Here is a 27,626-nt window from a genome sequence, read left to right as displayed (position 1 = left end):
AGGAAATGTGTGTGGAAAGATTACAGCCACACCAAACAGGATTACTTAAACATTGTGGTTTCGGAGAGCAAATATTATTGTGAAGAGCACAAAGGAATAGATTTTCACAAAATACGTCTCTTACCTCCACCTGAACTGACCACATTTTCTGCAGGTATCCAGGCATTACCCAAAACTAACCTGGTTAAGGGGCTGAAGGGTTATTAAATCCCTGTGACCACAGATGGGCCTTGCATAATGGTGAGTTTAACAATAGACAGTTCGAACATAAACCAGACACGGTCGTACCTGTCACTTCATGTAAAAGTCCTGCTTCTCTCAATAACCCGACAGCACCGGTTTCAACAATGGGAAATTCCTTTGCGCGATATGAATCTTGTGGGACCAACTCTTCATTCTTCAGTCTTTTACATACAAACACACACAGGCCACTTGACAACCTTCAAAAAATAAATATCAAAGAAGAGGGTAACGAAATGAACTTGGTCCACGTTTGAAAAGTGTTTGCACCAATTACCATTTTCACCATCATACCTAAAGCGTAGTTGCTCGTATGGGTGGATAATTCTTATATTTAAGGGATCTGGCCTGACCGGTCCACAGCTGTGATCTGAACACATGCCTGGACGTAACGGTTAAATATTATGACACATAGAAGACAGATTGCACCTGTTGGACAAACGGATCTGCTCTGAGGCCTCCTGGCTTCTGTCTGTGTGACACCTCTGTCCTTAATGTCTGAATTATCCAACTGATACTGACATAGGTGACCCTCTTAATTACAATGTGAATATTATTATTCCTGCAAAAACGTTCTTTGTGTTTTTGTCAAACTTAGCAAAGTTCAAATTGGCAAACTGTCTTATAATGGCCATCGAATGTTGAATGACTTGAACTTACGAACATTTAAAGATTTGTAGATCCAGTTGAATTTCTATTATGTTTTGCTTCGTTTTTGGGACTTGTGACGTGACTTGACGAGAATATAGGGTTCGATCCCTGGCTCAGGCCTTTCTGTGTGGAGTTTGCATGTTCTGCCTGTGTCTGCGTAGCTTTCCTCTGGTTTTCCTTAGCTCCAAAAATATGCTGGTCAGGTTATGGCTCAGGACTAACCCAACATCTTATCTACGCAATTTCGTTGAACAATTGTATAATGACAATACAGTTCTTCAGGCAGAGAGACTTGGATTGGACCAAGCACTGGACTCAAACTTGACAGTCTAGACTGTCTTCGGTTTGACTTGGACTGGGGAAGTCGTAGCTTGATCACAACACAACTCCAGACTGTATTTAAGTCAATGTACCGTGGTGGAGTCATGCCACGGTACATTGATTTGTATACGTAATGCCAAGTCAAGTATACAAATCTGCCTCCTTTTTTAACAGAACTGAGAACCATCCATCCATTAATCCCTTTTCTTCCTCTTTATCCGGGGCCGGGTCATGGAGGCAGCAGTCTCAGCAGAGATGCCCAGACTCCCTGATCCATGCACACCTCTTCCAGCTGTTCTGGGGGGACCCCGAGGCGACACCAGGCCAGCTCGGAGACATAGTCCCACCAGCGTGTCCTGGGTCTTCCACGAGGCCTTGTCCCAATAGGACATGCCTGGAACACCTCCCACAGGAGGCGACCAGGAGGCATCCCAAACAGATGCCCTAGCCACCTCAGCTGGCTCCTTTCGACGTGAAGGAGCAGCGGCTCTACTCCAAGCTCCTCCCAGGTAACTGAGCTCCTCACCCGATCTCGAAGGGTGCGCCCAGCCATCCTGTGAAGGCAACTCATTTCGGCCGCTTGTATCCGCAATCTTGTCCTTTTGGTCATTACCCAAATCTCATGACCATAGGTGAGGGCGGGAACGTAGATCGATCAGTAAATCGAGAGCTTTGCCCCGACTCAGCTCCCTCTTCACCACAACAGACCGATACAGTGACATCATCACTGCCGACGCCGCACCTGATTTTTTTCTTATTTGGACTGGTATTACTATGAAATTACTGAAGAGGTTTTTCTTACTCGTTTGCGTATGATGACTTGCAGGATTATTCATCACAACAGAAATCACTGAACTGAATTAGATGGATCACATTAACAGCATTTGGCCTCTCTTGTCAGGGGTGCAAAATTGAGTGCTGAAATAAACACATGTCGCTTCATGGTGCAACCAGCGCTGGTTAGTTTCTCCTAGAATGGGATCTTGCTTTGAAAAAGAAGCCAACTTTCATACACGGCGAACTGTTGCTTCTCTGTCTGACACTTCCAGTTAGCTCATGTGTGTTACAGATGTTGCACATGGCTCTCGGACGAGGGGGGGAGCTCCGTCATTAGCACGCTCCCCCAGTCAAGTCTTCATTTCACTCCGCACCACTCTGCCATATCCTCAAGTCTGAACTCTGCATCAGGGTCATCTGTAGCTAGAGGAAGTTTGTTTTTTTTCCTTTTTTTTCCCTCTCCACTGTCTCTCAATTTTTTTTTTTTTATTCTTCCTTTTCAGACAGAAGACTGGTGCAACAGAAGACAGATCTAATCCACAATGTGAGCCGTGTAGAGCAGAGAGAACTCGGTGAGGGCAATCTGCAAACAACAAACATGAGGTTGGAGGCAGATGGGATAGACCGGAGGAGATATGGACGGAGATTTGGACGCTAAATTAATGGGAAACTTTTTAAGGTAAGATTAAATCCACTTTGTAGCCTGACATAAGATAGAATTTGGAATCAGTTTCAATGACTTTACGTGTGTGATTCAATGGCAACGCAGTTTAAAAATCCACACTCACATCTGACATATTGTAAAACAGTATTACAAAATTATTAATTATTGTTATTTCAAGCAGCAAATTGTATTTTGGTCTAAATGATCATGACAAAATGCAAGTTATCAGTTGTAAGTCAGTTGATTCAGTGTATTTTGAAACAAATGTTGCAAAAATATATCAAATATAGTTTGAATTCAATCAATTTTGAGATTTCTTCAACTTTCATACTGTTCTTAAAATGACCATTATCTATTTTCACACATCAAACACACATATAATATTCTGGTGAAAACGCTTGGTGGTCTTGTTCAAGAGCATCCTCGCGTTTTGATTCATTTATTCATTTGTAACTGTATCTCCATGTGCGAATGGGCGATTTCTCCGCAGCCTCACCCTCCCCACATGTTCTCCCAGATGACACACGCTCGGCTGAGGAACATAGTGCCCAGCCTGTGTCCATGAGATCAGCCTGGAGCGGGCATATCTGTGGAGTGTGAGTGAACGGGAGGCTGGTGCCGTCATCTCTGAGCGGGGCACATCACACAGGCTCTGATGACTGTGACACTGATGACAGTAACAATGATGCCATTAGTCAGAGAGCAGGTTCCTCAACTGGTGGGCTTCTCTTACAGAAGGCTTTTCATTCACTCGAGCGCCATGAGGTTTGATTGAAGGTTTGCCTGTTGCTTTTCTTTAGACGCTTGATGCCACTGACATTTAACAGCTTAGTACAAGGTGAATGTCTCAATCGAATATCAACCTGTGTTTCAGAATGTGAGGTTTAATTTCTCTTCATGGCGGATTTGGGTTTGGCTTTATCTCTCCACTCTAGCAGCTTAGAAAAGTGAATATCAAGCATTGGCTGAAATGACTTGAATTGAGGAAATGTATCTTGTTTTGAGCGGTTTTCACTCATTTAGACACTTTTCCTGATCGGACCAAGTTTACTTCGCTTGTTTGAGGACATTTCAGACCAGTTCTAAGGTTAAATCTCGCTTGAAATAAGAAAGTAAAATTGCCAATGAGATAAGACCAATTTTCTTACCCCATTGGCAAAGAAAAGGACCTGAAATAAGGAAGAAATGTATTGAAACGAGTCAGAAACATCTCAGAACAAGTGAAATAACCTAGGACAAATGCCCAAGAACTTCTTAACTAGTCAAAACAACTAAAATTTGGATTATTATGCTCAAATTGAGATGTTTATGCTGATCTAGTTAAATACTTTTTGCAGTGCAGTATTTTTTTGAGCTGGTGTGATGAATGGGAGGACCAGGGAAGAAAAAAAAAAATCATAGTTGCTGAATCCTCAGATATATTTTCTGGATCTTTTGCTCAAAAATCCAAGAAAATTAACAGTGCTCAATCACATGCACTGCCAAATAGCACGGCGCTAACAGCTCATTGATTTGTAGTGAAGGAGATTTTCATGCTGAAGCGATTCATATGGGAGGCTAAAGCATTACATGAGTAGTTCTTAGGTTCAGTTGTTTGTGTTAAGCATAGACCGTAGAATAGCGAAGGAGGAAATCGTTTTTTTAACATGATGCTAGTGACTTTCCACCAGTGACTCAGTTCTTGCTATGTAATCTTGAGTGCTGCTTGCTGTCCCACCACCACGCTCCAAAACAGGTCGAAATATGGTTTCCCAGCCAAAATGGGAGACTTGACAGCTACGCGGCCTCACGAAAACTGCCACTCAAGCTTCTGCGGATGGCATTTCTCGCCAGGCTGGTGACAGAGTTCAGTTATGAGGGGCAGAGGAGTGTTAATACAGGACATTTCCAGGAAAAACGAATCCTTGACGGTTGGAAAGAGGGGCAAAATATGGTAGTTTCAGGCCAAAACGGGACAGTTGACAGCTATGCTACAGTCTATGGTGGCTCAGTTGGCAGGCAGAGTGGCTCGTCTTATAAATCTGAGGGACGGTGATGGGAATCCTGGCCCCTGCAGGTGCAGACTGTTGTGTCCAACGGCAAGACATTGGCCTGTATGTAGAGGTTGGAGGGGCCTATGTCGCAGATTGGCAGCCTTGCTTCTGTCTGTCTGCTCCGAGGCAGCTGTTTCGAGTGAACGATGACTAGGGTGCATGTTGGTCGCACACCATTGTTGGTCTTTCCACAATCCCTGGCACTATCTAATAATCATAGGATATGAAATGAATTTTGAAATGACAGTATTATATTGATATTGAGCCCAGGTAATTTGTGATGAGATGGATAGTGATTCGGCTAAAGCTTCAGAGCTACATTTGTGCTTCTGAATGACAATGAACAGTACGCCATTGTTTAGCTGAGTATCTATTGTCCAGTGTTTCCGTACAACTCTTTGACCCATATTGTGATTGGCCGCACACTAAGCATGTGATGACACCAGAATGCGCTTTAGACAAGGAAATGAGTTTAGAGAAGAAAAGTAATTGAAGTGAATGACAATACAATGTAATCTGTTGTGCGCAACTTTGTCGCACAATTGTATAATGACAATAAAATCACTTCAATTTACTACTCAGGTTTTCGCCCAACGGTGGCTACAGCATACATTCTGTTGTGTCTACTATCAAGTATGTCTCTGTAAGTTCTGAAAGTTTTTAATTTTTATTTTCTCTCTCACAGTCTTTAACTATCAGAGAGAGACTTGTCATTGGCACTACCTTGTTCACCCTAACTTCTACGCTCATCTTCAGTTGAAATACATTTGATTACGGTGATGGTGAAACAACTCGTATGCATCACATTTACTGACATGATTGAGTTATGAACACATTGAACACAATCTGCAAAAAAGTTCTCAGCTATCTATATTTCTGATTACGTTGGATAAAAGGGTGGATCCCCCTTGTACATTGTGACTTTTTCAATGAACCAAAAGACGTGTTTTGCTTCTTTTGTTTCAGATCTTGATTAAAATAGTTCCTGGACCAAGATGAGTTGGAGTTTTCTCACTCGTCTCCTGGAAGAAATCCACAACCACTCCACCTTTGTGGGGAAAGTCTGGCTCACCGTCCTGATCATCTTTCGGATCGTCTTGACCGCGGTGGGAGGCGAGTCGATATATTCCGACGAACAGACAAAATTCATATGCAACACCAAGCAACCGGGCTGCGACAACGTTTGCTACGATGCCTTCGCGCCCCTTTCCCACGTGCGCTTCTGGGTTTTCCAAATCATCATGATCTCCACTCCGTCCATTATGTACATGGGCTACGCAATTCACAAGATCGCGCGGACCTCGGAGGAAGAACGCAGGAAAAGGCAAAGACTGGAGCAGCGTAAAAAGCCTCCTCCGCATACAAGGTGGCGGGACGGTCAGCACATGGCGGAGGCTTTGGAGGAACACGTCGACAGCGAGGCTGAGCCGATGATTTTCGAGGATGCGCTTGAGATGCAAGAATTGAAGCCGGAGCCCGCCAACAAAGGGCCAACTAAATACGATGGCCGCCGGAAAATTGTCCAAGAAGGCCTTATGAGAATTTACATCCTCCAGCTTACGTCAAGAGCTGTTTTTGAGGTGGCATTCTTGGCGGGACAATACCTCCTTTATGGCTTCAAAGTAAGTCCTTCATATGTTTGCAACAGGGTTCCATGTCCGCACCGAGTGGACTGTTTCATTTCAAGACCGACGGAGAAAACCATCTTTCTACTCATCATGTACATCGTCAGCTGCCTCTGTCTTATCCTAAATGTTTGCGAGATGGTTCACATCGCGGTCGGCACATTCCGCGATTCGCTGCACCAACGGAAAAGTCGTGGAACATTAACGCCCTACCACTACCCATTTTCCCGGAACATCCCATCTTCTCCCCCAGGATACAACCTCATCATTAAGTCCGATAAACCGGGGCGGATTCCTAACAGCATCATTCCGCACGAGCAAAACATGGCCAACTCGGCGCAAGAGCAGCACTGCGGCAGTCCGGATGAAAACATACCGTCGGATTTGGCGAGTCTGCACCGGCACCTGCGGGTGGCCCAGGAGCAGCTCGACATGGCTTTTCAAACGTACCAAACCAAAACTATTCCGCAGACATCGGGATCGAGCAGTCCTGTGTCGGGAGGAACCATGGCAGAGCAAAACCGGGTCAATATGGCTCAGGAGAAACAGGGAGCGAGGCCAAAGTCAGCGGAAAAGACCGCTGCCAAAAATGGGAAGACATCGGTGTGGATTTAGACCAAAGTACGAGACCTTGAATGACTGGACTCTGGTTAACCAGTGTTAATCCGCCGCATGGTTCAATAGAATAAGAAATACCAGCAAACGGCATTCTTTCTCTTTTGGAAAACAGTGTAAGTAGAGTGTGTTTGAGAGACATGTTCAAAGTTGCTTGTGAGAATTTACCCCTGCAACTATAAAGACGGGTTTTCAAAAATTGGCAGTTATCTGAGCAAAAGAAAATCCTACTCATTTTTGAGAGTTTGCGTAATTTCATTCAGTCACGTGATTATCAATAAGCCATAACTTCTAACTCCAACCCAAGAAATGCAATAATAAATGAAAAATGTTGCCTAATAGGGGGAAAATAGGGGAAATCAAGCTTGTCCATCCAGCCATCTTCTTCCACTTCTCCGTTGCCGGGTCGTGGGGGCAGCTGTTGGAGCTGCCCAAATCACTTGCACCAGCCCCTTATGGCTCCCCCTGCAGGTGGTGGGTCCACAGAAGGACGGCCTCACGATTAACCGGGGCCTGTTGGTCTCTCATAAGGGGAAAAATCAAGCTTGTGCCCCACTAATCAGCAGAAAATGTTTTCTGGTGTAGTCTTAACATTAATTTTAAATGTAAGCATATTTTATCTGATAAGAACGATGCACGAGGGAACATTAACCTTATAAAAAAAAGAGACATGTCATGTGTCGGGTTGCCCCCTCACTGCCTGGACAACGGACACACGGACACACTTAAGTATCCAGACTAATAGGTAATACAGTATATGAGGCAAATGACTGACAAGTGTGTTTTCTAAAATGCTGAAACATTTATATATTACTCCATGAGGTATTACTTTTCACTGACTTCTGACTTGGATATTCTATTATTCAAAAGGCTGCGCTTGTGTTTCCCCTTTCCAGTGTGCCATTTACATATTGCTTTTGTGAAATGGACAGCATTCTACTTCTGTAAGAATGGGGAAATACCGAGAGTGTGTGTGCATGATGTTTTATCATATGTCCGACTCCTGGGTAAGTGCTGCTAAGGATATCCTGCAATAACTTCTGTGTTTTTCAAATATTAGGGAGCTAAGGTTTTAGATGCATGCTATAGAACTGTGAACGCAGTACAGGTTACACACACCTCTACCATAGACACTCAAAGTTATTTAGCCATTTATCCAACATCCCGTGTTTAGAGTTTTAGGTTTCTGTTTGTCAACTCAGTATACATCCCTAAGTGCCTTCCTCAAACAAAGACTGTTTTTATTTATTGAATAAATGTATTTCAAACACCGGTTTTCTTGATTTATTAGTTAGTATATCTCATTATCAGGAAGTGTGTTTATTTGTGTTCTCACAGCTGTGTCACTTTCCCCCGGCGCAGTATGAGCATGTGCACTAGCTGTTTGTAATTCATCCATATTATGAAGACCAAACGGTGGCTTCGGAACCCACCACTACCCTAGGATGACGAGCCACGACCCCAAAAAATGTCATATATCACATAAAATATTGCCTTTTCCACAGGGTTTTATTGAACAAGCAGTAGACATGCGGCCTTTGATGCTGAAATTCCCAATAACATTTATTTTAACAAACTTCCGTAGTGTTTCCATGCAGTTTCAGATGGAAAACATTGAAAAGAATGTTCCCCGGAATAGGCGCGGGACCACTGAAAATGGTTCTGTGACCCGTTTTTGGATAGAAGATAGAAGAGAAAACTGGAGTTGTATGTAGCCCAAGTAATGATCCCGAGTGGTCTGTGAAATAAACATAGCTGCTCTATCTCCTCCTACGAAGCCTGTTCCTTAAAAGGGCAAAAAAGGTGGGAAACAACGCCCTACAGAGCCCGTCAATCATAGCGTTGTATCATGGGTCATAGCAATTATTAGAAAAAAAAAAACTCTTTGGAGCCAGGCTTTTAAGCAGTGCTAGAGAGGTGTAAAGTCACCATTGGAATCCTGTTTACCAAGTGTCTTTTGGAATACCACAAGGGGGTGGTATTATAGCGATGTCAGCTCCCCGCCATAAGGACCAAAGAGAAGAACTTTCCTCGCCCATTGAGAATCACTGCAGGACTGTCATTGAACTGTCCTCAGGCTAAATAGAAATAGAAAGATAATACCACTGCCTCAAGAGAAAACACAGAGGCCTGATGACAAGTGTAAAAGAGCTTATATGGGATTTGTAAGTGAAGAGGCATGGGCAGAGAGCCAGATAGCTATAGAACCATTAGACTGTAATATAAATGGACAGCTTCTGCTCACTCCTCCCCGTTGACCATAATGACTACGGTCGTGGGGGAATTCATGGCGGATTTACAGACTCCCCCTCCCCAGCTCTGACGAAGCATGTTCCTATAAAAGGGCAAACGGGCGGGATCTTCACTGTAGACTCGGCCCTTGCGTGACGTGTAGCTCGCACTGCTCCAATGCTAACAGTCCCTCATTAAGTACGAGATTTCTAAATTTCTTCTTCCGAAAACCAGCCTGGTTTCTTAAAGGAATAGGCCACCGTTTTAACATACTGAGATATGTTCTTACCTTAGTTTTGACGAGTTCTTGGCATCCGCACAGTAAAGTGAAGATTACTGCGCGGATTTCGAACTACACCCGGTATTATTACGCCTTACAATATAGTCCCCCCTTTTATCCGCTTAGAAAATCCACATTGTTTAATTTTGTGTAATTATACTTTGTAGTGTAACACTTCACGTAACCATATTTAAATAGGGAAAACGTGGAAGAGCTTGGTAGCTTCTGTCTTGACCTGTTTTGGAGCTATAGAGGAGAGAGGGAGAGGCTAAATGCTAACGCAGTCTGCGCTGTGTTTACGTGACTGAAGGCACGAGTGAAGACCAGACAGGTCCTAAAGAACTCGTCAAAGCTAAGGTAAGAACATATCTCAGTATGTAAAAACGGTGGCCTATTCCTTTAAATTGTGACTAACCCAGCGTTTATCACAGGAGGAATATCTAGCCTAGTCTAGTGTTGAAAAAATTTAAACCAGGCGTTAAAGTTGTTTTTAAGGTGTCTAGACTCCAATGCTTTTCAATGGGGAACTAGCGGCGATATGGAGGTACTACAGCAATGGCGGAGCAATGGCGGCCTCCAGGGTCGTGGTCATAAAGCAGAGCAGCCAGCGGCCATTGTATAGAATATTTCTATGTATAGAACACACAGTTTACAGTAGGCCACATGCCATGGCTTATCTGAAAATAAAAAGATAAATAATAAAAAAGATATCTATATAAAAGTATTTTGTTGTATTTGAAAATGATTAGTGCGAATAATATTTATTTATTTATTTTTATTATTATTTTTATTATTGAAAAGTATATGAGTATACAAAGTATGCCAGGGGGTAACAGAATTGTACAATACAATTATTCAGTTACAAATATATTATATTTTGAGCAAATACTGATTACTGATACTGTTTTTAGAGCCTTTTTGTTATCAGAACCTTCCAAGATCTTGATATATGAGAGAAAAAAAAAATGTGCAAAGTTGGGTTTCTGCTTAGAATATTTACATTTGTGAATATAAAATTAGGACAAAAGGATAAGTAAATTAATAACAAAATAGATATCTTCATTCTTTTGCTTTCTGAAAATTATTGTTGATTTTCGTAACATTTCGTCTACACGCTGACGTCACCGCTTCCACGTGCTTGTTGTTTTGGAGCGGTGCATTGTGGGATTTCAAAATGGCGCCGATGTTACATGTCCGCTCGCTTCTGTCATCGAGCGAAAGTTCACCTTTACTTTAAGGCCATTCCTTTGATCAGAAACCCTGAGTCATGGGCGTCTTGTCTTTCATCAGGCCTGCGTTAACATTAGGCCGCTTTTACCGACTTCACGGCGCCGTTTCCCCCAGATGCGGCGGTTTGGGGATAGGACGGAGGTTCAGCGCGGACACGGGACAGTTCGTATGCTACCCGCAGCCTCACCGGGCCCTGCTGGAGATCCGCGGACAGGACACCGGCTCTTTCCTACAGGGGATCATCACCAACGACATGCTGCTGCTGGAGGACTCTGAACAGTCGGTCCTTTACTCCCACATGCTCAACGTGCAGGGCAGGACGCTGTACGACATCATGCTCTACAGGTGATCAGCTCATTGGTGACAACAGTAATGTGAACATCTGATCCTAAATCTAGAAATCACAGTGCACATTGTTGGATTGAGGTTGAGAATGAGAGGAAGTGTGGCCAAAGCAGATCCACACTCTCCATCAGGCTTTTAGAATGATCACTGTGCAGTTTCAGAATCGAAGCAGTGTTAATTTCGTCGACTAAAAATGTAGTCTTAATATTAGTCAAAGTGATATTTTTGACGACTAAAATTGGACTAAAACTATGACTAAAATGTCCAGATTTTGCAGTCGACTGAAATAAGACTAAATAAAAATGAAAAGGAGAGACTAAAATCATCCAAACTTCTATTGACCGTCTGAAAGAGCCTCAGATCATGTAAATTCACTACCAAAGGATCAGCTGAGCTTTGTTCATGTGGAGCAGCTCCATGAAGCAGAAGAACCAGATTAAATATGATTATAATGAACATTATAAAGGAAAAGTCGACTAAATTCGTCTTAAATTGAGTCGACTAAATTCACTTGCAATTTTAGTCGACTAAAACTAGACTAAAATTGAAGATATTTTTTTTTACTAAAACTAGACTAAAATCGAATTACATTTTCGTCAAAAGACTACAACTAAATTAAAATATGTTGTCAAAATTAACACTGAATCGAAGAACCATCAAAGGTTTTCTTGCCAATCGCCAACGAGGCCGCAAGAAGCAAGTTTGCAGGAGAAATCCAAAGTCACTTTCAAAGACTGAAGGAAAAAACCGAGCGCGGAGCCACCAGGAGTCTGTTATCTAACAGTGCTGTCATTTTCAGCAGCTGTTACCGACCTGAAGTGTCCAGAAATAGAATCCCATGTATTTCAGGACAAAGTGGAGGTCTAGACTCACGTGATAAATCCCAATCATGTATATACCATATTATATTGTAAAATAACAATTAGCAGTGGGAGTTTAAATAATGATGATAATGGACGTTTGACAGTTGGTCTTGGTGTGGCCCCTGAGGTTATCTCACTCGTGCAGAAGTTTGGAAACCAGAACTATTCACAGTAGCTATCCTTTCAGACTGCATTTCTAGTATATAAAGCTTTAACCTGACCTGCATTTGAATATATTTCTGGTGGGAATTTTGACCAGTTACAAATTTGCAAGTATTAAAGTTTCACAAAATGAGAACGTGGGCGTCGTCTAGGGATGCACCGATCCGCTTTTTTCAGCTTCTGATCCGATATTTTGACACTTCATCTGGCCGATAACGATCCGATATATATATTACAGTAGTTTTACCATTTTTTAAAAATAAACATGCAAGAGGTTTTGGCTTTAGCTTTGAATTTTAAATGAGAATGTTTCTCAGAAGCAGGTGTTAGTGGCCTCATTATTAAATCAAATCAAATAAATCAAAGTGTCCTAGCTTAGCGATAGCCGTGAATCTGTGGTCCTGGATCTGCAGAAGCTCCAGTCTGCAGGTTTACCACCGTGCTGCGATCAACCTCGAAGCGCCCGTCCAGTCATTAAATCCGATCCAATGAGATACTCTCAAAATGCCCGGATCGACTACCGATTCCGAATATCGGATCGGTACATCCCTAGTGTTGTTATTGCAATAAACACCTGCACTGCAGCCATACATGAACCTCTTGACCCCCACCTGAACGAACCAGATTTTCTCCATTTCGGCTTTACCCAAATCTAAGCTTCTTGAACAAAGCCTCAAAAACAACGATAAAAACAAGGAGGAAAATACAACAAAAATGCAACAAAAACATGATTAAAGGATGAAAAAGGGACAAAAATGTGACAAACACGCAGTGACAAATGCAACAGGTCTTAGCTTTCTTTCTTTTTTTTGTGTGATCAATTTCTTTTATTGAAGTGTTACATTGCATTGGCATTTTGCACTTTTTGCATGCGTTACACTTTCGTTTTATACCCTTTTTGTTATCCACATCCCCATTTCCCTTATGATGGGCAGAGAAACTCAAAATTGCGTAAAAAGCAGTCACCAAAAATGAAAAAATAGATAATAAAAAATAAAATAAAATAAAACAGAAAATAAAACAAAAAATAAAACCCTGTCCAGGTTCACATATATAAGTGAAGCAAAATGTACAGTTGAGCAATACAAGGTGCTAATTTCCTCCGTCAAAGACATCCACAGAAATAGCTGTATACATAGGGCTATATACAATACATCAATTCACATAGTACATATAATTCAACACACAGTACATCAAAACATGTTCATTGTAACACAGGTCTTAGCTTTCAAATGAGGCGTAACTCTAGCCAAGTGGAGAAGCTTTTAGATTTGGTTAAAGCTAAACTGGAGAAAATACGCTCAGGTTAATATTGTTACATTAAACAAAAGTGCGAGTCTTTAATTGTGTTTCATTATTGACTTCTCTTTGCAGTCTGAAAGAAGCGGATGCGTTTCGTGGCGTGCTCCTGGAGTGTGACAGCACAGTCACAGACTCCATATTGAGACACTTGAAGATGTACAAAATCCGCCGCAAAGTCACCGTCGGCCCCTGTCCCAAACTGTCGGTCTGGGCTCTGTTGCCTGGGCCCAGTAAGCCCGAGCTCCTCGCCCCAGAGAAGGCTTTGGTGCTGGAGGCCGATCCCCGGACACCGAAAATGGGCTGGAGATTAGTGATGAGCAGCGATGAAGACCCCGGGGACGTCATTGCATCGTGTCAGAAAGGCGATATTGAGGAGTATCACAAACACCGATATACAATAGGTAAGGGGTAGTTTATTGCAGAGAATAATGTCAAGCAAATCAATATCTGACATTAGAGGTCGAACGTTTTCTAAGGCTCATGTCGGTTTTGGGGGATTTTTTTATTGGCTGATGCCGATATGCTCGGCCGATATTTGTGACCGATATTTTTGCCTGATTTTTCCAAATGTCTGGTCTATAATCCTGCTGGAGTGGCCAAGTTTACTTTATTACTTTAGGTCAGTGGTTCTCAACCTGGGGGTCGGGAGACAAATTTGGGGGGTCGCCAGATCATTTAGATAAAATATACATATTGTCAATTTCATAATCTAATGTTTTATTGTAGCATGTGTTTGCTATTTTACCAGAGTGCCATTATTTGTTTGTAGTTTTGATTTTTGATTTTTATTTTAATTTGCTTTTTTTGTTTGTTTTTGAAGAATTATGTAGGCCTATTTCTCACGGTGTGACCCGGGCGGGGGGTCACGAACCCCTTTACCTGTTATAATGGGGGTCGCGGCTCCAAAAGGTTGAGAACCACTGCTTTAGGTGATTCACTCATCGTTTCTGTCCCAGCTTTGATTAGTTGCCGTTCGGGTTAGCATCCTGCCACTAGCATTAGCACACTGTTTTTTTTGGGGGGGGTTTTGTTGTTCAAATAATAAAACTATTTAATACAAATAAAAGTCGATCATCTACTGCGAAGGTGTTAAAGGAGCACAAAAATATTCATAACAATAGTATAGCCAAAATTAGGAGCAAGAAGTACAAATAAAAACGAAATGCAGACGTGTTTATCTTCATCCTCTGGCCTTTTTTCAGCATTTTTTTAGATGTCGCCTCTTCTGCCATTCCATTCAGCGTTAGCACACGGTTGCTAGCTGCGGCATTTTACGCGGTGATAAAAAAAATACAATTGCGGGGGTTGAAGCTAACTCAGCGATTGAATTCTCCAGGTTCTGTGCTTCAAAATGAAACGCAGCATGTCCGTATTGACGGAGATTTAGCGAAAATTGTATATTACAAACTTGTAGCTAACCAGTTTTCATGTTTCAACGTTTCTCTTTTTCTCTGAGGCCAAGGGAGTTGTGGGTATCGGTCCACTTCTATCTGACATTATGTTGGTTAGAAAACGCAATATTGATCTAAAACAGCTTAAACAAAATATCCTTTTGTGTGACTTCCTGATTTCCAAGCAGTCTCACTCGTAAGCCCCTCCCACCCCATCCCCTCGCACCCCCCGCAGCCCACGTGGCTGTAGTGGAGCTATGGACAGTTTTATTTTACTACGTAGGATTAAGCTTAGCAACAGACTGAGAGGTGAGGAAAGCATTTCCTGGATACACATGACCTCAGGAGGAGCTTTTTTGGAACAGCCATCACGGTGCTAAGAATAACCACTAGATCCAATGATTACTCAAAGATGCGCAATCGGCTCGATAAACACAACCCCAGGTGTGTTTTTAATAATAAAAGTAATAATACCTTTCATTTGTAATGCACTTAACATGAAAATCTCTAGTGCTACAACACAAGTGGCAACTAACAACAATAAAAGCACAAAGTTAAAGTTAAAAGAAATGTTAAAACGGGAACAGAAAAGTCTTCAGTCCTCTTCTGAAGGTCTCCAGAGAGTTTTTTGTTGTTGTCGTCACATTTTTGTTGCGTTTTGATCCTTGTTTTCCTGGCTATTGTGATGCTTTTTTAAAGCTTTTAGATTGGAGGATTGATCGGTTACATTAAAGCAGTACTAAGTAACGTGTTTACCTTAATAAATCCTTTTCGTAAACCCTGTGGGGGTAATGCAAGTGTTTATGGGATGATTGGAGGGTCTTTCATCTCCCCCTGGTGGCCAGAAAACCATGCTTGCAACTTGACTGCCACCGGACCGGAGCAACCAATACACACTAATAGAATCACGAACATGCATGCCCATTGTGTAATTGGATGTACAATATCCCTCTCTCCCTTTGCCTTTCCTGTCAGCGTAGTATTTGCTCTCCAAGACAATTAATAAGTTAAAAAAACGCAACTTGCTACGACACATGCATTTGCGCTTATGGCCTCTAGGGGCAAGAGTTACTTAGTACTGCTTTAAGAGGTTAAGGGGTTCATGAACTGGGACCTTCACTGTAAATTCTAATACAGCTTTAACTACTATATTCTGAATTTAAAACCGTGAAAAGATATTGACAAAGGGAAAGAACATCTTGACAGCTTTCACTAAAAGACCTACGATCTTTGTTCTTTCTATGATAAGCTCTGATTTGAGCCGCTGAGGAAATCCTTTTTCATGACCTGGGAACAATGCCAAAAAAAGAAACATTTTCTATGATTCATGGTGCTCAGTGACTCTGGCCTTGTCATTTATAGCTATGAATGATTGACTCTTGAGTTTACAGCAAAGCGTGGGTGGAACTTTCTCTTGGAACATGAGGGCAATAATGATAATTCAGGTGTTTTTTTTGTATTGCATAACTTCTGTACATAATTGACAAACTGACTGAAATGTGGCAACCAGGCGGAGTCCTTGATTGGAGTCCAATGATGACTCTGGCAGAACACCACAGAACCAAACATTATCCAGACATGAAATGCTCCTGACCATGAACCTTGCTCACAATCTGGGCTCTGACCCGCTGCTCCAAACAGGCTGGCAGTGAAGAATGGGTCTAATGCTAACTGCAAAAAAGTTATATTTTAAAATGACTGAAATTATGACGTTTTAGTTGGTTCAGTTTTTTGACTGTAGAGTCTACAGCCTAACAAGTGTCACTTGGGCCCATGTGGATATTTGCTCACTGCAGATTGTTCAGTAGAACTGAAAAAACAGCAGTTGTAGCTAGCACTAGCTAGCCGTTAGCATGAACAAGATGAAGCATAATATTAGCATTCTCCGTTATTTATGTATTTATGGGCTGTTGAACCACTTTGCTCCTCTCCATGTCTTTGTATCTTTGTTTAGTAGTAAACTATATTCATAATTGAGCGTTTGTTAAAGGGGTTAGATGCAAGTTAGCCATTTTATACTCACTACTGCCACCTCAGGTCATACATGTAACTGCACCTTCTATATTAAGCTCGTGCATGACGGCAATTCGGACCCGAAGTAACACCTTTTTGAGTGACATTTTAGAGACAGTTGTGGTGAATATGTCTGGGCTCATTCTACACATTAGGACATTGTTGGAACATGTTCCTTGTTTTTGTTGGAATTTTTGTGGGTTTTTCATTAGTTTTCATCACGTTTTTGTAGCTGCATCATTATACAAAAAAGCTATTAGAACGTGACAAAAACGCATTAAAAATGTGACGAAAACACACAACAAAAATGACTAAAACTTGACAACAGAAACGAGGAAGCTTTGTAGCCTTGGCCTATACGCTTTTAGATTTGGGTAACGCTGAACTGAAGCCACTTGAATTGAACTGTTCCGCAGTCGGCCAGGTCTATTTTCAGCAACACCATGTGCCCAAAGAATAAGCTGACGAACCGAACATCCTGAACGACTCCATCAGTGGACGTCTTCTTCCTGAACAGGCACATTCCAACACGACAATGCCTGGATTCTTCATTTTTTCACACATGGATTGACCTCCACAGAGTCCAGATCTTAACTCCATTGAGAAGTCTTTGGGATGTGCTGGAGAGGGCTATTTTCTCTACTTAAATCGTTTAACTAGCGCTTATGAGTTTGTTGCAAAGGAAGACTCTGCACACACAAGGCAGGGCAATTTAACCCTTTAACTGGGCACATTCTCTGTGGTTCGGCTTTGCCCAAATTTAAAAGCTTCTCACCTGGAGAACAACACTGTAATCCTTCGTTTGAAAGCTAAGACCGACAAAAGTGATATTAACGTTGTCGGTGCGTTGTTACATTTTTGAAGAGTTTTTGTTGCCGTTTCATTGGTTTGTCACTTTTCTGTTGTGTTTTTGTCACTTTTCTGTTGTGTTTTTGTCACGTTCTCGTCGCTCTTTTCATCCTCATTTTTGTTGCTATCTTGATGCTTTTTTTTTTTTTTTTTTCTTCAAGCTTTCAGATTTGGTTAAAGCCAAACTGGAGAAAAGTGCTCGGTTCAGGCGGGGGCTAAAGCTGGGGTACCTGATTTTTCCCTCACAAACTTTGACATTTTTTTATTTGGCCCAAAGTCATTTCTAGCCCTCACAATCATGCATGATTGTGAGTGCGGAGGAGGCTCTCGACGGTGTGGGCCACTCTCTGGAGGTCGAAGGAGGCGTGGTAAGGCGCGAGAGTGGGGAGGGCGTCGGACGGGTGCCGGGGGCAACCCGAGGGGGAGTCCCCGGGAGCAAGAGTTCATGCATGTCCAAATGATTCTAGCAAATTGTTTATACACTGCAAAAAGTGAATATCAAGCATTGGCTTAAATGACTTGAATTGAGGAAATGTATCAAGTTTACTGCGCTTGTTTGAGGACATTTCAGACCAGTTCTAAGGGTAAATCTCGCTTGAAATAAGAAAGTAAAATTGCCAATGAGATAAGACCAATTTTCTTACCCCATTGGCAAAGAAAATGACCTGAAATAAGGACGAAATCAGAGTCAGAAACATCTCAGAACAAGTGAAATAATCTAGGACAAATGCCCAAGAACTTCTTAACTAGTCAAAACAGCTCAAATTTGGATTATTGTGCTCAAATTGAGATGTTTATACTGATGTAGTTAATTACTTTTTGCAGTTCATGCACGTTTCACGCCCGTGTACAGCTTGTGGAAAAGTAGAAAAAGGATGATCTTCTATCACTCAATAAATAACTAGATGAATACAATTTAACAATATCTGTTTTTTGCTGTGTTTATAGCTCACCCTGAGGTGGTAAAAATACATTTACTTTTCAACAACAAAAAGTCAGGTACCCCAGCTTTAAGACATTTATTGCTGCAAAACGTCAATGCTCATGAGCTCCTGACCTTACGGGTTTATGAATCACTGTGTATTCGGTCTCCTTTTCTAAAACACATCAAAGGAATAACATGTACAAACGTTCTGTCAGCCATGATGTATTTCACAACAAAGTCCTCTTCCTAATCCTCCCGCGTTACGTAAAAAAAACAAAAAACATTTGGTGTCCTTGTCTCGCAGGCCTACCAGAAGGGGCCAAGGACCTCCCCCCGGGCGTCGCGCTACCTCTGGAGTCAAACCTCGTCTACATGAACGGCATCAGCTTCAGTAAAGGCTGCTACATCGGGCAGGAGCTCACGGCCAGGACGCACCACACCGGCGTGGTGAGGAAGCGGCTCATGCCCGTGCGCCTGACCTCCTCGTCGGTTCAGAACCTGGAGGAGGGCGCCCCGCTGAGCTCCCAGACGGGGAAGCCGGCCGGGAAGCACCGCTCTGGGCTGGGAGCGTCGGGTCTCGGCCTGATTCGAACCGCGCACGCCAAAGAAGTGCTGACGGTCAAAAGTTCTGACGACAGCACCGTGACGCTCGAGGCGTCCGTCCCGGATTGGTGGCCCGAAGACGCCAAGCTGAACTGAGAGAGAAGTGTTGTTGTCCCCCCCCCCTTCCCCCTCCTCCACAGGAACAATGACAGTTATCAGCACTCCAAGGGTTTTATGGACAGAAGCCGCCTCAAGTGTGATATGTTACTTTGTCAATGTCACATTATGTACTCGTGTGTCTGTGAAATAAAAATGAGAATATTTTCAAATTACTGCGTCAAGTTGTTCATCAGTTCAAGCTTGGTTTGTTGAAATGTTTATCTTATTAGATATTATATGGAATTTAGCAAATTGAAATGAAAACATTTTACAATAACTTTAGGTCTTCTATCTCGTGTACATGCATTTCTTTCTCTTATTAAGTTTGAAATTAAAATGTGTAGTGTTTGAAAAGTCCTATTTCAGTAACAGATGCCAGTTATTTAATTAACCTGTTTTTAAATTTGGATTTATGATGACTTCTTTGAAAAGCTTTTTACGGACGTCTTGGCTGATGCACAGGCGACCTCTGCTGGCACGACAGCAGAATGGCACTTGGTAATATAATCGGAACGTGAAAAGCTCTGAAATTTACTAGAATCAAGTTTTACAGAGATACACTACCATTTAAAAGTTTGCAGTCACTTAAAATGTCCTTATTTTTAAAAGAAAAGTACATTTTCATTGATAACGTAAATGAATCATAAATACAGTCTAGACATTGTTAATGTTGTGAATGCCTCTTCTTCCTACATGGGTGTGCAGAGGCCCATTTCTAGCCCCCATCGCTCCAGTGTTTTAATAGTACATTGTGTTAGCTAATCGCGTTAAAGGCTAATTGATGATTAGAAAACCCTTGTGCAATAACATTAGCACATTTGACAACTGTTGGTGTAGATTGTAGGGTGAGCGAGTCAACAAGGGAAAAACATCCGGTAAAAGCTTAAATATTTATTCACTTTACAGTGCAACAATCATGACCAAACATTCACAAGCACGACATAACTGAAATGCATTGGCTTTAAGTAGCACCTTTTAAAGCACAATCTCATGTGGCGGTTCTTTTTTTCCAAGATATTACCATTTTGTTTTGACAAACCATTTGTCGCTATTACTTTGAGAGGTTGGTATTAATCACTTACATCAAGTACATTTACATGAATCACATGATGCTTTATGGTTGAGATGTGGTACTTTTCCAACCAATTTCCTGACTCAATTTGAACATCAGTGTCTGAGGGACGGCAGCTCGAATCGAGCTACAGACTCAGACTCAGAGTTGACTCATTCAGAACTTGGACACTGAAGACTGGGTCCTACACGGCCAAAAGTAAATAAGTGGCATTTTCTTGAAAATAAATAATTGTGTCCTTGATTTGATCGTTTAATTTAAAGAAATCTAGCAAGATCTTCACACTTGAATTAAAATAAAACAACAACAGTTTTATTTCAAGTAAATTCAGATTTTTCATCAAGACATCAAGAGATTTCTTTTATCTTAATTTAAGTGTAAATATCTTACCCTATGGACAGATTCCTTGAAATTAGATTCACATATCAAGAACAAAAGTAGTTATTTCAAGATTACTTTTTGCAGTGGAAGTGATTTAGGTCCCGCAGCATCGGTTCTGTCATCTTGCAAAAACACACCTGCTGCCAGTGGCTGTGACCCTTGGCCAGAGAGTGTCGACTGAGGCCTGGTCTGCTGCAAGAGCACCAAACCGCTGCCACCTATTCACAGCATTTAGGCGACACAAGAGAGAAAGAATATACTCTGGCTCTGGTAAATAATACTCTTATTGAGTAAATGTAATCTGTAGTTTGTACTTCTTGTACTTATCTTACAAAGTATTTCTGTGTTGTTTATTGTGTAATAATTGGAAATGTCTGAAACTTTTTTTATTTTACTTCTGTCATCAGACATTTAAGCTCAATTACTCAGTAGCATTTCAACTTTTCTGTTTTTACTCTTGTCTGAGTCATTATTTGGCTCACTACTTTGTACCTCTTCTTGTGTAACAAAACAAAAAACATTCAAAGCAACGTAAATCTTACTTGAGAGAATATTTTGTCTTCTCTACCCCCTTCTGATCCCCTTACTCTTGGTAGAGCAGGTGCTGCCCTCTGGTGGACTGTATGGTGTCTCTGATTTGCTGCAGCAGTGTCTCCGGTTGGACGGTCATTGTGGAGTGATCGAGCCGTTTAAAGTCTTCATTACACAGGAGGCTCTCGACGGTGTGGGCCACTCTCTGCAGGTCGAAGGCGGCGTGGTAAGGCCCGAGAGTGGAGAGGGCGTCGGACGGGTGCCGGGGGTAACCCGAGGGGGAGTCCCCGGGAGGGCAAGAGTTCAAAAAGGCGATGCGATTGTCGGCGAGGATCTTCAGGAATGAGCCAAATTCGGCGTAATTTATTCCGGAGCAGGCCTTCATGATCACCTGAAACACACATACACAGCGTTGGAAGTGACCATTAGTGACCCATAGAGTGAAGGGGTAACCACATCATACCATCATAATGATTACATGTCGAGCATGTCTAGGGCTGGGTACTATTAAATGATACTAGAATTGTATCGGAAAAAAGGTTTAGGTACAGTAAAAGTATAGAAAAATAAAAGTATTGAAAGCAGGTACTGAAAAAAAAAAAAAAAATCTTTAGATTCAAGTTTTGATGCTGTTGGTCATCAAAAAAAAATTGGGGAAATTTGGGAGAAAATAGGTGAGAAAAGGTGGGGGAAAAATTTGGAAAAAATTGGGAAAATATCGTGAAAACGTTGAAACATTTGGGGAAAATATTCAGGAAAAATTGGGAACATTTGGGGAGAAAATTGGGGGGGGGGGGGATTTAAAAAAATGGAAAATTTGAAAAAAACAAAAAAAAACAAATCTGTAGTTTGGTAGTTAATGGAAGTTTCTTGGTTGTTTCCGCTCAAATACATGATACAAATGTAAAATAAATGAAATGGAAGGAAAAGGATTACATCAACATTAAAGTTCAATATGACAAATAATTTTATAGTATATAATATTAATAATCAATAATAATATATAATATAATAGTTAATGGAAGTTTCTTGGTTGTTTCCGCTCAAATATACGATACAAATGTAAAAGAATTGAAATGAAAGGAAAAGGACTACATCAACATTATACAGTTCAATATGACATGTAATTTTGTATAGGTATCGGAAAAAGTATCCTTCAGGTATCGGTATCGAAAACCAAGAATCGTTAAAATACTGGTATTGGGAAAAAATATAAAAGACTGTATAAAGAACGCTTGAATGGAAGCTTGTTTGTACAGCGCTTTTCACATGACACGAGGCACCCAAAGTGCTTCACACAGTTTTAAAGGATTTTGTACTTTGCTCCACACACAGTGGTGCTAAGCTAATGTGTGTGTAGCTACACGCAGCCACTGACCAAAGTTACAGTATTTACGTATCACAGAGTCACGGGGCATCTCTTTTCACCTGACAGTGCTGATGCCATGAATCCATGGTGCTTCTCCACTCTTCGATCTCCCTTTGCACCGACGAGAGCTCATTTTGAAGGAACTGCCACATTAGGTCAATATTGCAGCCGTTTAACCAGTTATGATTGATGGATATTGTGTCCTCCTGAAAGAGAACATACGATCACTTTAAATACTGTACATCCCCCGCCTTTCTGATACAACCTAAGCAGAAACCAACCAGATTATAAACTTGATGGTGCCAGCCGCTCGGCACAAAGATGATCTCGCCCGCCTCTTGTATGATCTCCAGGGGCTGGCAGGCTTCTTCGGTGTGAGGATACAGGCCTTTGTCGTGCAATTCAGAAGAAGTTACGTCATAAGCCAAGTTGCCGTGTGTGTCCCTTAGAAAGTCTTCTTGACCCGGAGGATAGAGCAGCCATTTCTTTCTCCCACAGATATTTGCAGACCAGCTGTAGGAGCGGAACACGTCGGCGTGGAACGGGGTCCTGGTAACAACATATTTTTACATGTCATTTAAGGTTGCTTGATGACTATGTCCACTTTCTTCTTTCCGCATATGAACAACATTTAATAACCAATAAAAAAAGATACATTGACCATTTGGTTTGACTATACCTTTGGATCAACATCAAGTTGTTATAGCAGTTGTTAAATTTGACCTTGGCCTTGAACTAGTTTAAGTTGGAGGTCACATCTTCCGTGTGTAAAAAATTAACAACTAAAAGAGGCAAATGCACCTGGCAACCTAGAGCGTCTCATAAAAAATCTTATCTACCTTTCCCTATAGATACTTGGCTCAGACCGACTGTCTTCCAGTCACTGGACAAACTCCACCCACCAGTATATTGACTCATCTCTTTACGATGTGATACATGTGTATTTGGTGCATAATTAAATATGTGTAACAAGAACATCTCAATGGTCAGTGTAAATAGTTTAACACTTAAAGGCCCAAATCAGATTTTTTATTCTAGAAGGGGAACGGAATTTGTTTAGTCCTCCTTCAGTACATAGTAAACTCAGACATCTGTTAAAAAAAAACAAAATAAAAAAATACTATGATGCTAATTATAAACCATCTGTATCAATTTCAGAAACTTGCAGGCTAGTTTTCGTTTCCTATGTGTTAGGAAAGTTAGAAATTAGACTGTAAATTAAGAATGGACTAATTCTAGCCTCTTGCTTCCTGAAGAAGTAAGAAATCTTTAAGTCAGAATTGAACATAAGCTTGTCATTCTCACCTTCACATGTTTGCTTGTCTTAACAGTGGCAGCATCGCTTTCAATTGTTTTTCCTTTTGCTATTATTCGCCCTCTTCTAAATAATGGAGCTGGCTCCAAAATCCTAGCCAAATTGTTAGCATTAACAAGCTTCAGTTAGCCTGCGCCTAACGCTACAGCCCTACGGGGAAAGCCACCCTCACTTAGTCCACTCTTACACATGCTCCCTCTTTCAGGTAATGCAGAGAAAGTACTTCTCACACATAGTTTATATTGATGAGGGATTCCCTTGTACTAAATGTATATTAAATTGCAATACGTCTACAATAAGGCACAGCTAAGAAGGCTTTTAAACTTAAACCTCCATTACCTTTACTTTTAGTTCCAGGTTAAAAATTGAAAGGAGCAGGATGCACAGATACCTGTTCTAAAATATAGTAGGTAAACATACACATTCTATAAAATGTACTAAGGTACCAAATAGTTTCTTTCTGACCCTAGTTAAAAAAAAGACACTTATTATTACCACAGTACAAATGGTCTTATTTTATACCATGAGCCTTTGGGTCCCATGTATACAAATCGGTAATCATCCACTTCAAGGTGATCCCAATATTCATTGAGCCAGTCAGAGGAGAAGAAGACCGGTGTGGTGTATACGTTATGTTCTGGAAAATCCCTGTAGCAAATAAACAGAGGACAAGAGCTTTAACTACACACAGAACAAATACAGACAATGAACTGATGTTTCAAATATCTACCTGGTCATGTGCCAGTCTTTTAGATAGAGACATCCCTTCGGGGACGAGTGTCCATTCTGAATGTACTCCTTCCAATATTGTATGAATTCCCGAAAGGGCATGACTTGTTTAGGGTTGGCATTGTACTCTTTTGCATTGCAGTTTGCTACAGGCACAGGGGTCTGGTCTGCATGGGGGGAAAAAAATGAATGAAATCATAAATCACACATTGCTCAAGCTCATGCACACAGCACAGGATAATAAACTGTATGAACTATTACCAAATTCTTGCAGGAGCTTCTGAAAATTTGGCTTGCCATCTTCAGTGACCCATTGCTTTCTGCACTTCCACTCGTTTGTAAACCGCCTCGAAAACATGCACGGGTGATTCGGGAGGAGGTATTTTCGGAAGAATTTGGAATAACTCAGGTCCCTGTCGATGTAGTCCACGAAATGCGACGACCAGAACTGCTCGTAGGACTGTCTGGTGATTTTGACGAGGCTGCAGCAGTTGCGATACGCCTCTCTGTCCATGATGTAAACAACGCTAGCTTTAGCTCGGAGCTCAAGGTTTCCAGAAAGTAGGATCAGATATTTGAGGCGACTTTTGATATGTCAGCGCATTTCTAAACAAATACATTGGTTACGCTACAGAAAGCTGCGACGCTAACTAAAATAACTTCATAAATATCTCATACATTTAGTGCAAAAACAAAGAGGAAAAGGAGCACGCATGTCATGTGAATCCGTGAGCAGAATCCTAATGTTTCCCACATGTCATAAAGTAGTGGGCAATTCCATGCATCAAATCGTGCACGTGCGCTTACATAATGTCTTATAAATACGGCAGTGCCTCCTGTTTATTACAATTCGCGCAATAAAATAAAATGTGCTAAAAAAAAACAATTGTTCAACGTTGCAGGGAGGAGAGTTAGTTTTTTTGACGGACTCTGTTTCACCCCGGACCGTAAACAAGACCGTACCTATAATGCTGCCTTCATGTGCCCTCGTAATTATGGTAAATACCACTCGTCGAGAAGAAAATTGCACATGAACGCCAGCTCATGTCGTTTTATTTATTATTATTATTTTTTTAAATTAACTCAAAGAATACAAACTCTCGCTGAGACTTGAACAAAGGCTAGGGGGCGAACAAGGCTCTCAAAACACAAAGAGAGCATTCAGCAAATAATGGAGCAAGTTCTTTTAAAATACAAGCAGTTTTGAAAATTGGTGGCTGATAGTCCGTGCAGTTTTCCAGTCTTTTAGTGTTTTTAGGGAGCTGTAAAACATTTTAAATTCATTGATAAAACAGGGAAAGGAGGGCTTATTTCCCCTCCATTTGCACTAATGAATGTGATATTTGGCTAAAAGTAAAATAATATTAATGACATTTGGTAATGAAGGGTCCAAATTGTCCATATAAAGCAAAACGTGTGACATGTTAAAAGGGGGAATACTAAGCTTTAAATTAATCCATCTCCGGACATCATTCCAGAAAACATTTGAATAGTGACATTCAAAAAATAAATGGCAAATAGTTTCAACATCTTGGTTGCAGAAAGTACATGGGTCAACATCAAATTTAAATTGTCTTTCAAGAAATTGGTTCACAGGGTATACGTTATTTATTAATTTGAAATGAGTCTCCTTCACTTTAGGGCAGGGGTGTCCAAACTTTTTTCATGGGGGGCCACATATTGGAGCGCACACGGGGTGAAGGGCCATGGGTCGGTGGTTAGTTCCACGAAACCTTCGAGTAGCAGAGGTTTAAATGTGCCTCATGCCTTTATTTATGCTTAAAACCTTAATGCCAGCTCTGTCTCACAATTAAATGCTAGTTGTTAGGTTAGAGTTGTGTAGAATTATTACATATTAAATAAAAAGGACCATCTCTGATGATGTGAACCGATTCAGCAAGCAGCCCGAGGGCCAACAAAAATTGGTCTGAGGGCCACATTTGGCCCGCGGGCCACACTTTGGACACCCCTGCTTTAGGGGAAACTGGCCATTTAATAAAGGCAGAGTGTGCGCTCATGTCGTATTTATTTACCACTGGGAAACTGGGAGATCATTTTGATGCCCGAGTTCCCGAGATGAGATAACCTTTGACCTTTTTAACACAACAAAGAGCAGTGATGATACAATTTTATGTCTTTTAGCTGATTGTTATGAAGCCGATATGCATTTAGCAAATTAGCTACTCAGTTTTTAACACCGTCTCCTTTACACACTTATCGTCTTGTAAAAAAAAAAAAAAAGGCCAATCTTTATAGCCTATGTTTTGTAAATCAAAGCAAATACAAAGTAGCTAGCAGTAGCTGTTTGTGGATAACTTTCTCATGTAAATGTATTTGTTTGTAGTGTATTTTAACCGCCACATTTTCTCTGGCATAACCCAAATCTAAAAGCTTCTTGAACAAAGTGTCAATATAGCAACAGAGACCAAAACAAGAATGAAAATGCACCAAAAGAGCTAAAAAAAAGAAAAGAAAAGGTGACCAGACACAACAAAAAAGAGACAAAAACGCTACAAAATGAAAATGGGCGAAAAATGTGTTGAAAATCCAATAAAAAAAAGCGATGGAACGAATGTCAAAAAAGGGATGACAACAAGATGATTTTTGTAGGTCTTAGCTTTTAAATGTGGCGTCACACTAGCCTATATAGTTCGGGAATGTCCACAGTTACCCTGGAGATCCGCCATCTTTGCAGCTGTTAGCATACATTTCATTTCCATAGACTAACATTAGCTAAAAACAGTATAAAAAAGTGGGGGGAAAAACAGTGGAACGACTCCGTTAGCTGCTGAGATACTGCTGGTAAATACATCTAACACACTGTGGTCTCCAAGTGTTTTAATGTGAACAATAACCCCAGTATTTTAACTTTTAAAATCTCCATTAGTTTACAATGGCTGCTAATCCCATAATGCTTAGCGATATGGCGTCACATTCCCGAACTCTATAGGTGAACGCTTAGATTTGGGTAAAGCTGAACTAGAGAAAATGTACTACTTTACTACGGCA

General features: G+C 41.2%; 3 protein-coding genes across 3 annotated transcripts; 2 read left to right on the top strand and 1 right to left on the bottom strand.

Annotated features, from left to right (window-relative positions):
- Positions 1-2,343: 2,343 nt before the first annotated feature.
- Positions 2,344-7,289, top strand: gjc2 (gap junction protein gamma 2). The gene is made up of 2 exons (XM_079569296.1): positions 2,344-2,668; positions 5,653-7,289. The coding sequence occupies exon 2, from the start codon at positions 5,682-5,684 to the stop codon at positions 6,924-6,926; it is 1,245 nt and encodes a 414-aa protein (XP_079425422.1). The 5' UTR covers positions 2,344-2,668; positions 5,653-5,681; the 3' UTR covers positions 6,927-7,289.
- A 3,318-nt stretch (positions 7,290-10,607) lies between these two features.
- iba57 (iron-sulfur cluster assembly factor IBA57) lies at positions 10,608-19,254 on the top strand. Its single transcript, XM_079569242.1, has 3 exons — positions 10,608-11,013; positions 13,413-13,741; positions 18,823-19,254. The coding sequence occupies exons 1-3, from the start codon at positions 10,706-10,708 to the stop codon at positions 19,215-19,217; spliced, it is 1,032 nt and encodes a 343-aa protein (XP_079425368.1). The 5' UTR covers positions 10,608-10,705; the 3' UTR covers positions 19,218-19,254.
- Positions 19,255-21,024: 1,770 nt separating this feature from the next.
- jmjd4 (jumonji domain containing 4) lies at positions 21,025-25,305 on the bottom strand. Its single transcript, XM_079568981.1, has 6 exons — positions 24,879-25,305; positions 24,619-24,784; positions 24,411-24,536; positions 22,855-23,122; positions 22,633-22,779; positions 21,025-21,595 (listed from the first exon to the last, which is right to left on the bottom strand). The coding sequence occupies exons 1-6, from the start codon at positions 25,129-25,131 to the stop codon at positions 21,257-21,259; spliced, it is 1,299 nt and encodes a 432-aa protein (XP_079425107.1). The 5' UTR covers positions 25,132-25,305; the 3' UTR covers positions 21,025-21,256.
- Positions 25,306-27,626: the final 2,321 nt, after the last annotated feature.

The sequence above is a fragment of the Gobius niger genome (genome assembly GCF_951799975.1).
Source record: "Gobius niger genome assembly, chromosome: 13".
Taxonomy (NCBI): domain Eukaryota; kingdom Metazoa; phylum Chordata; class Actinopteri; order Gobiiformes; family Gobiidae; genus Gobius; species Gobius niger.
The sequence above is the reverse complement of the archived record's forward strand: the minus strand, read 5'-3'. Positions and strand labels throughout refer to the sequence as shown.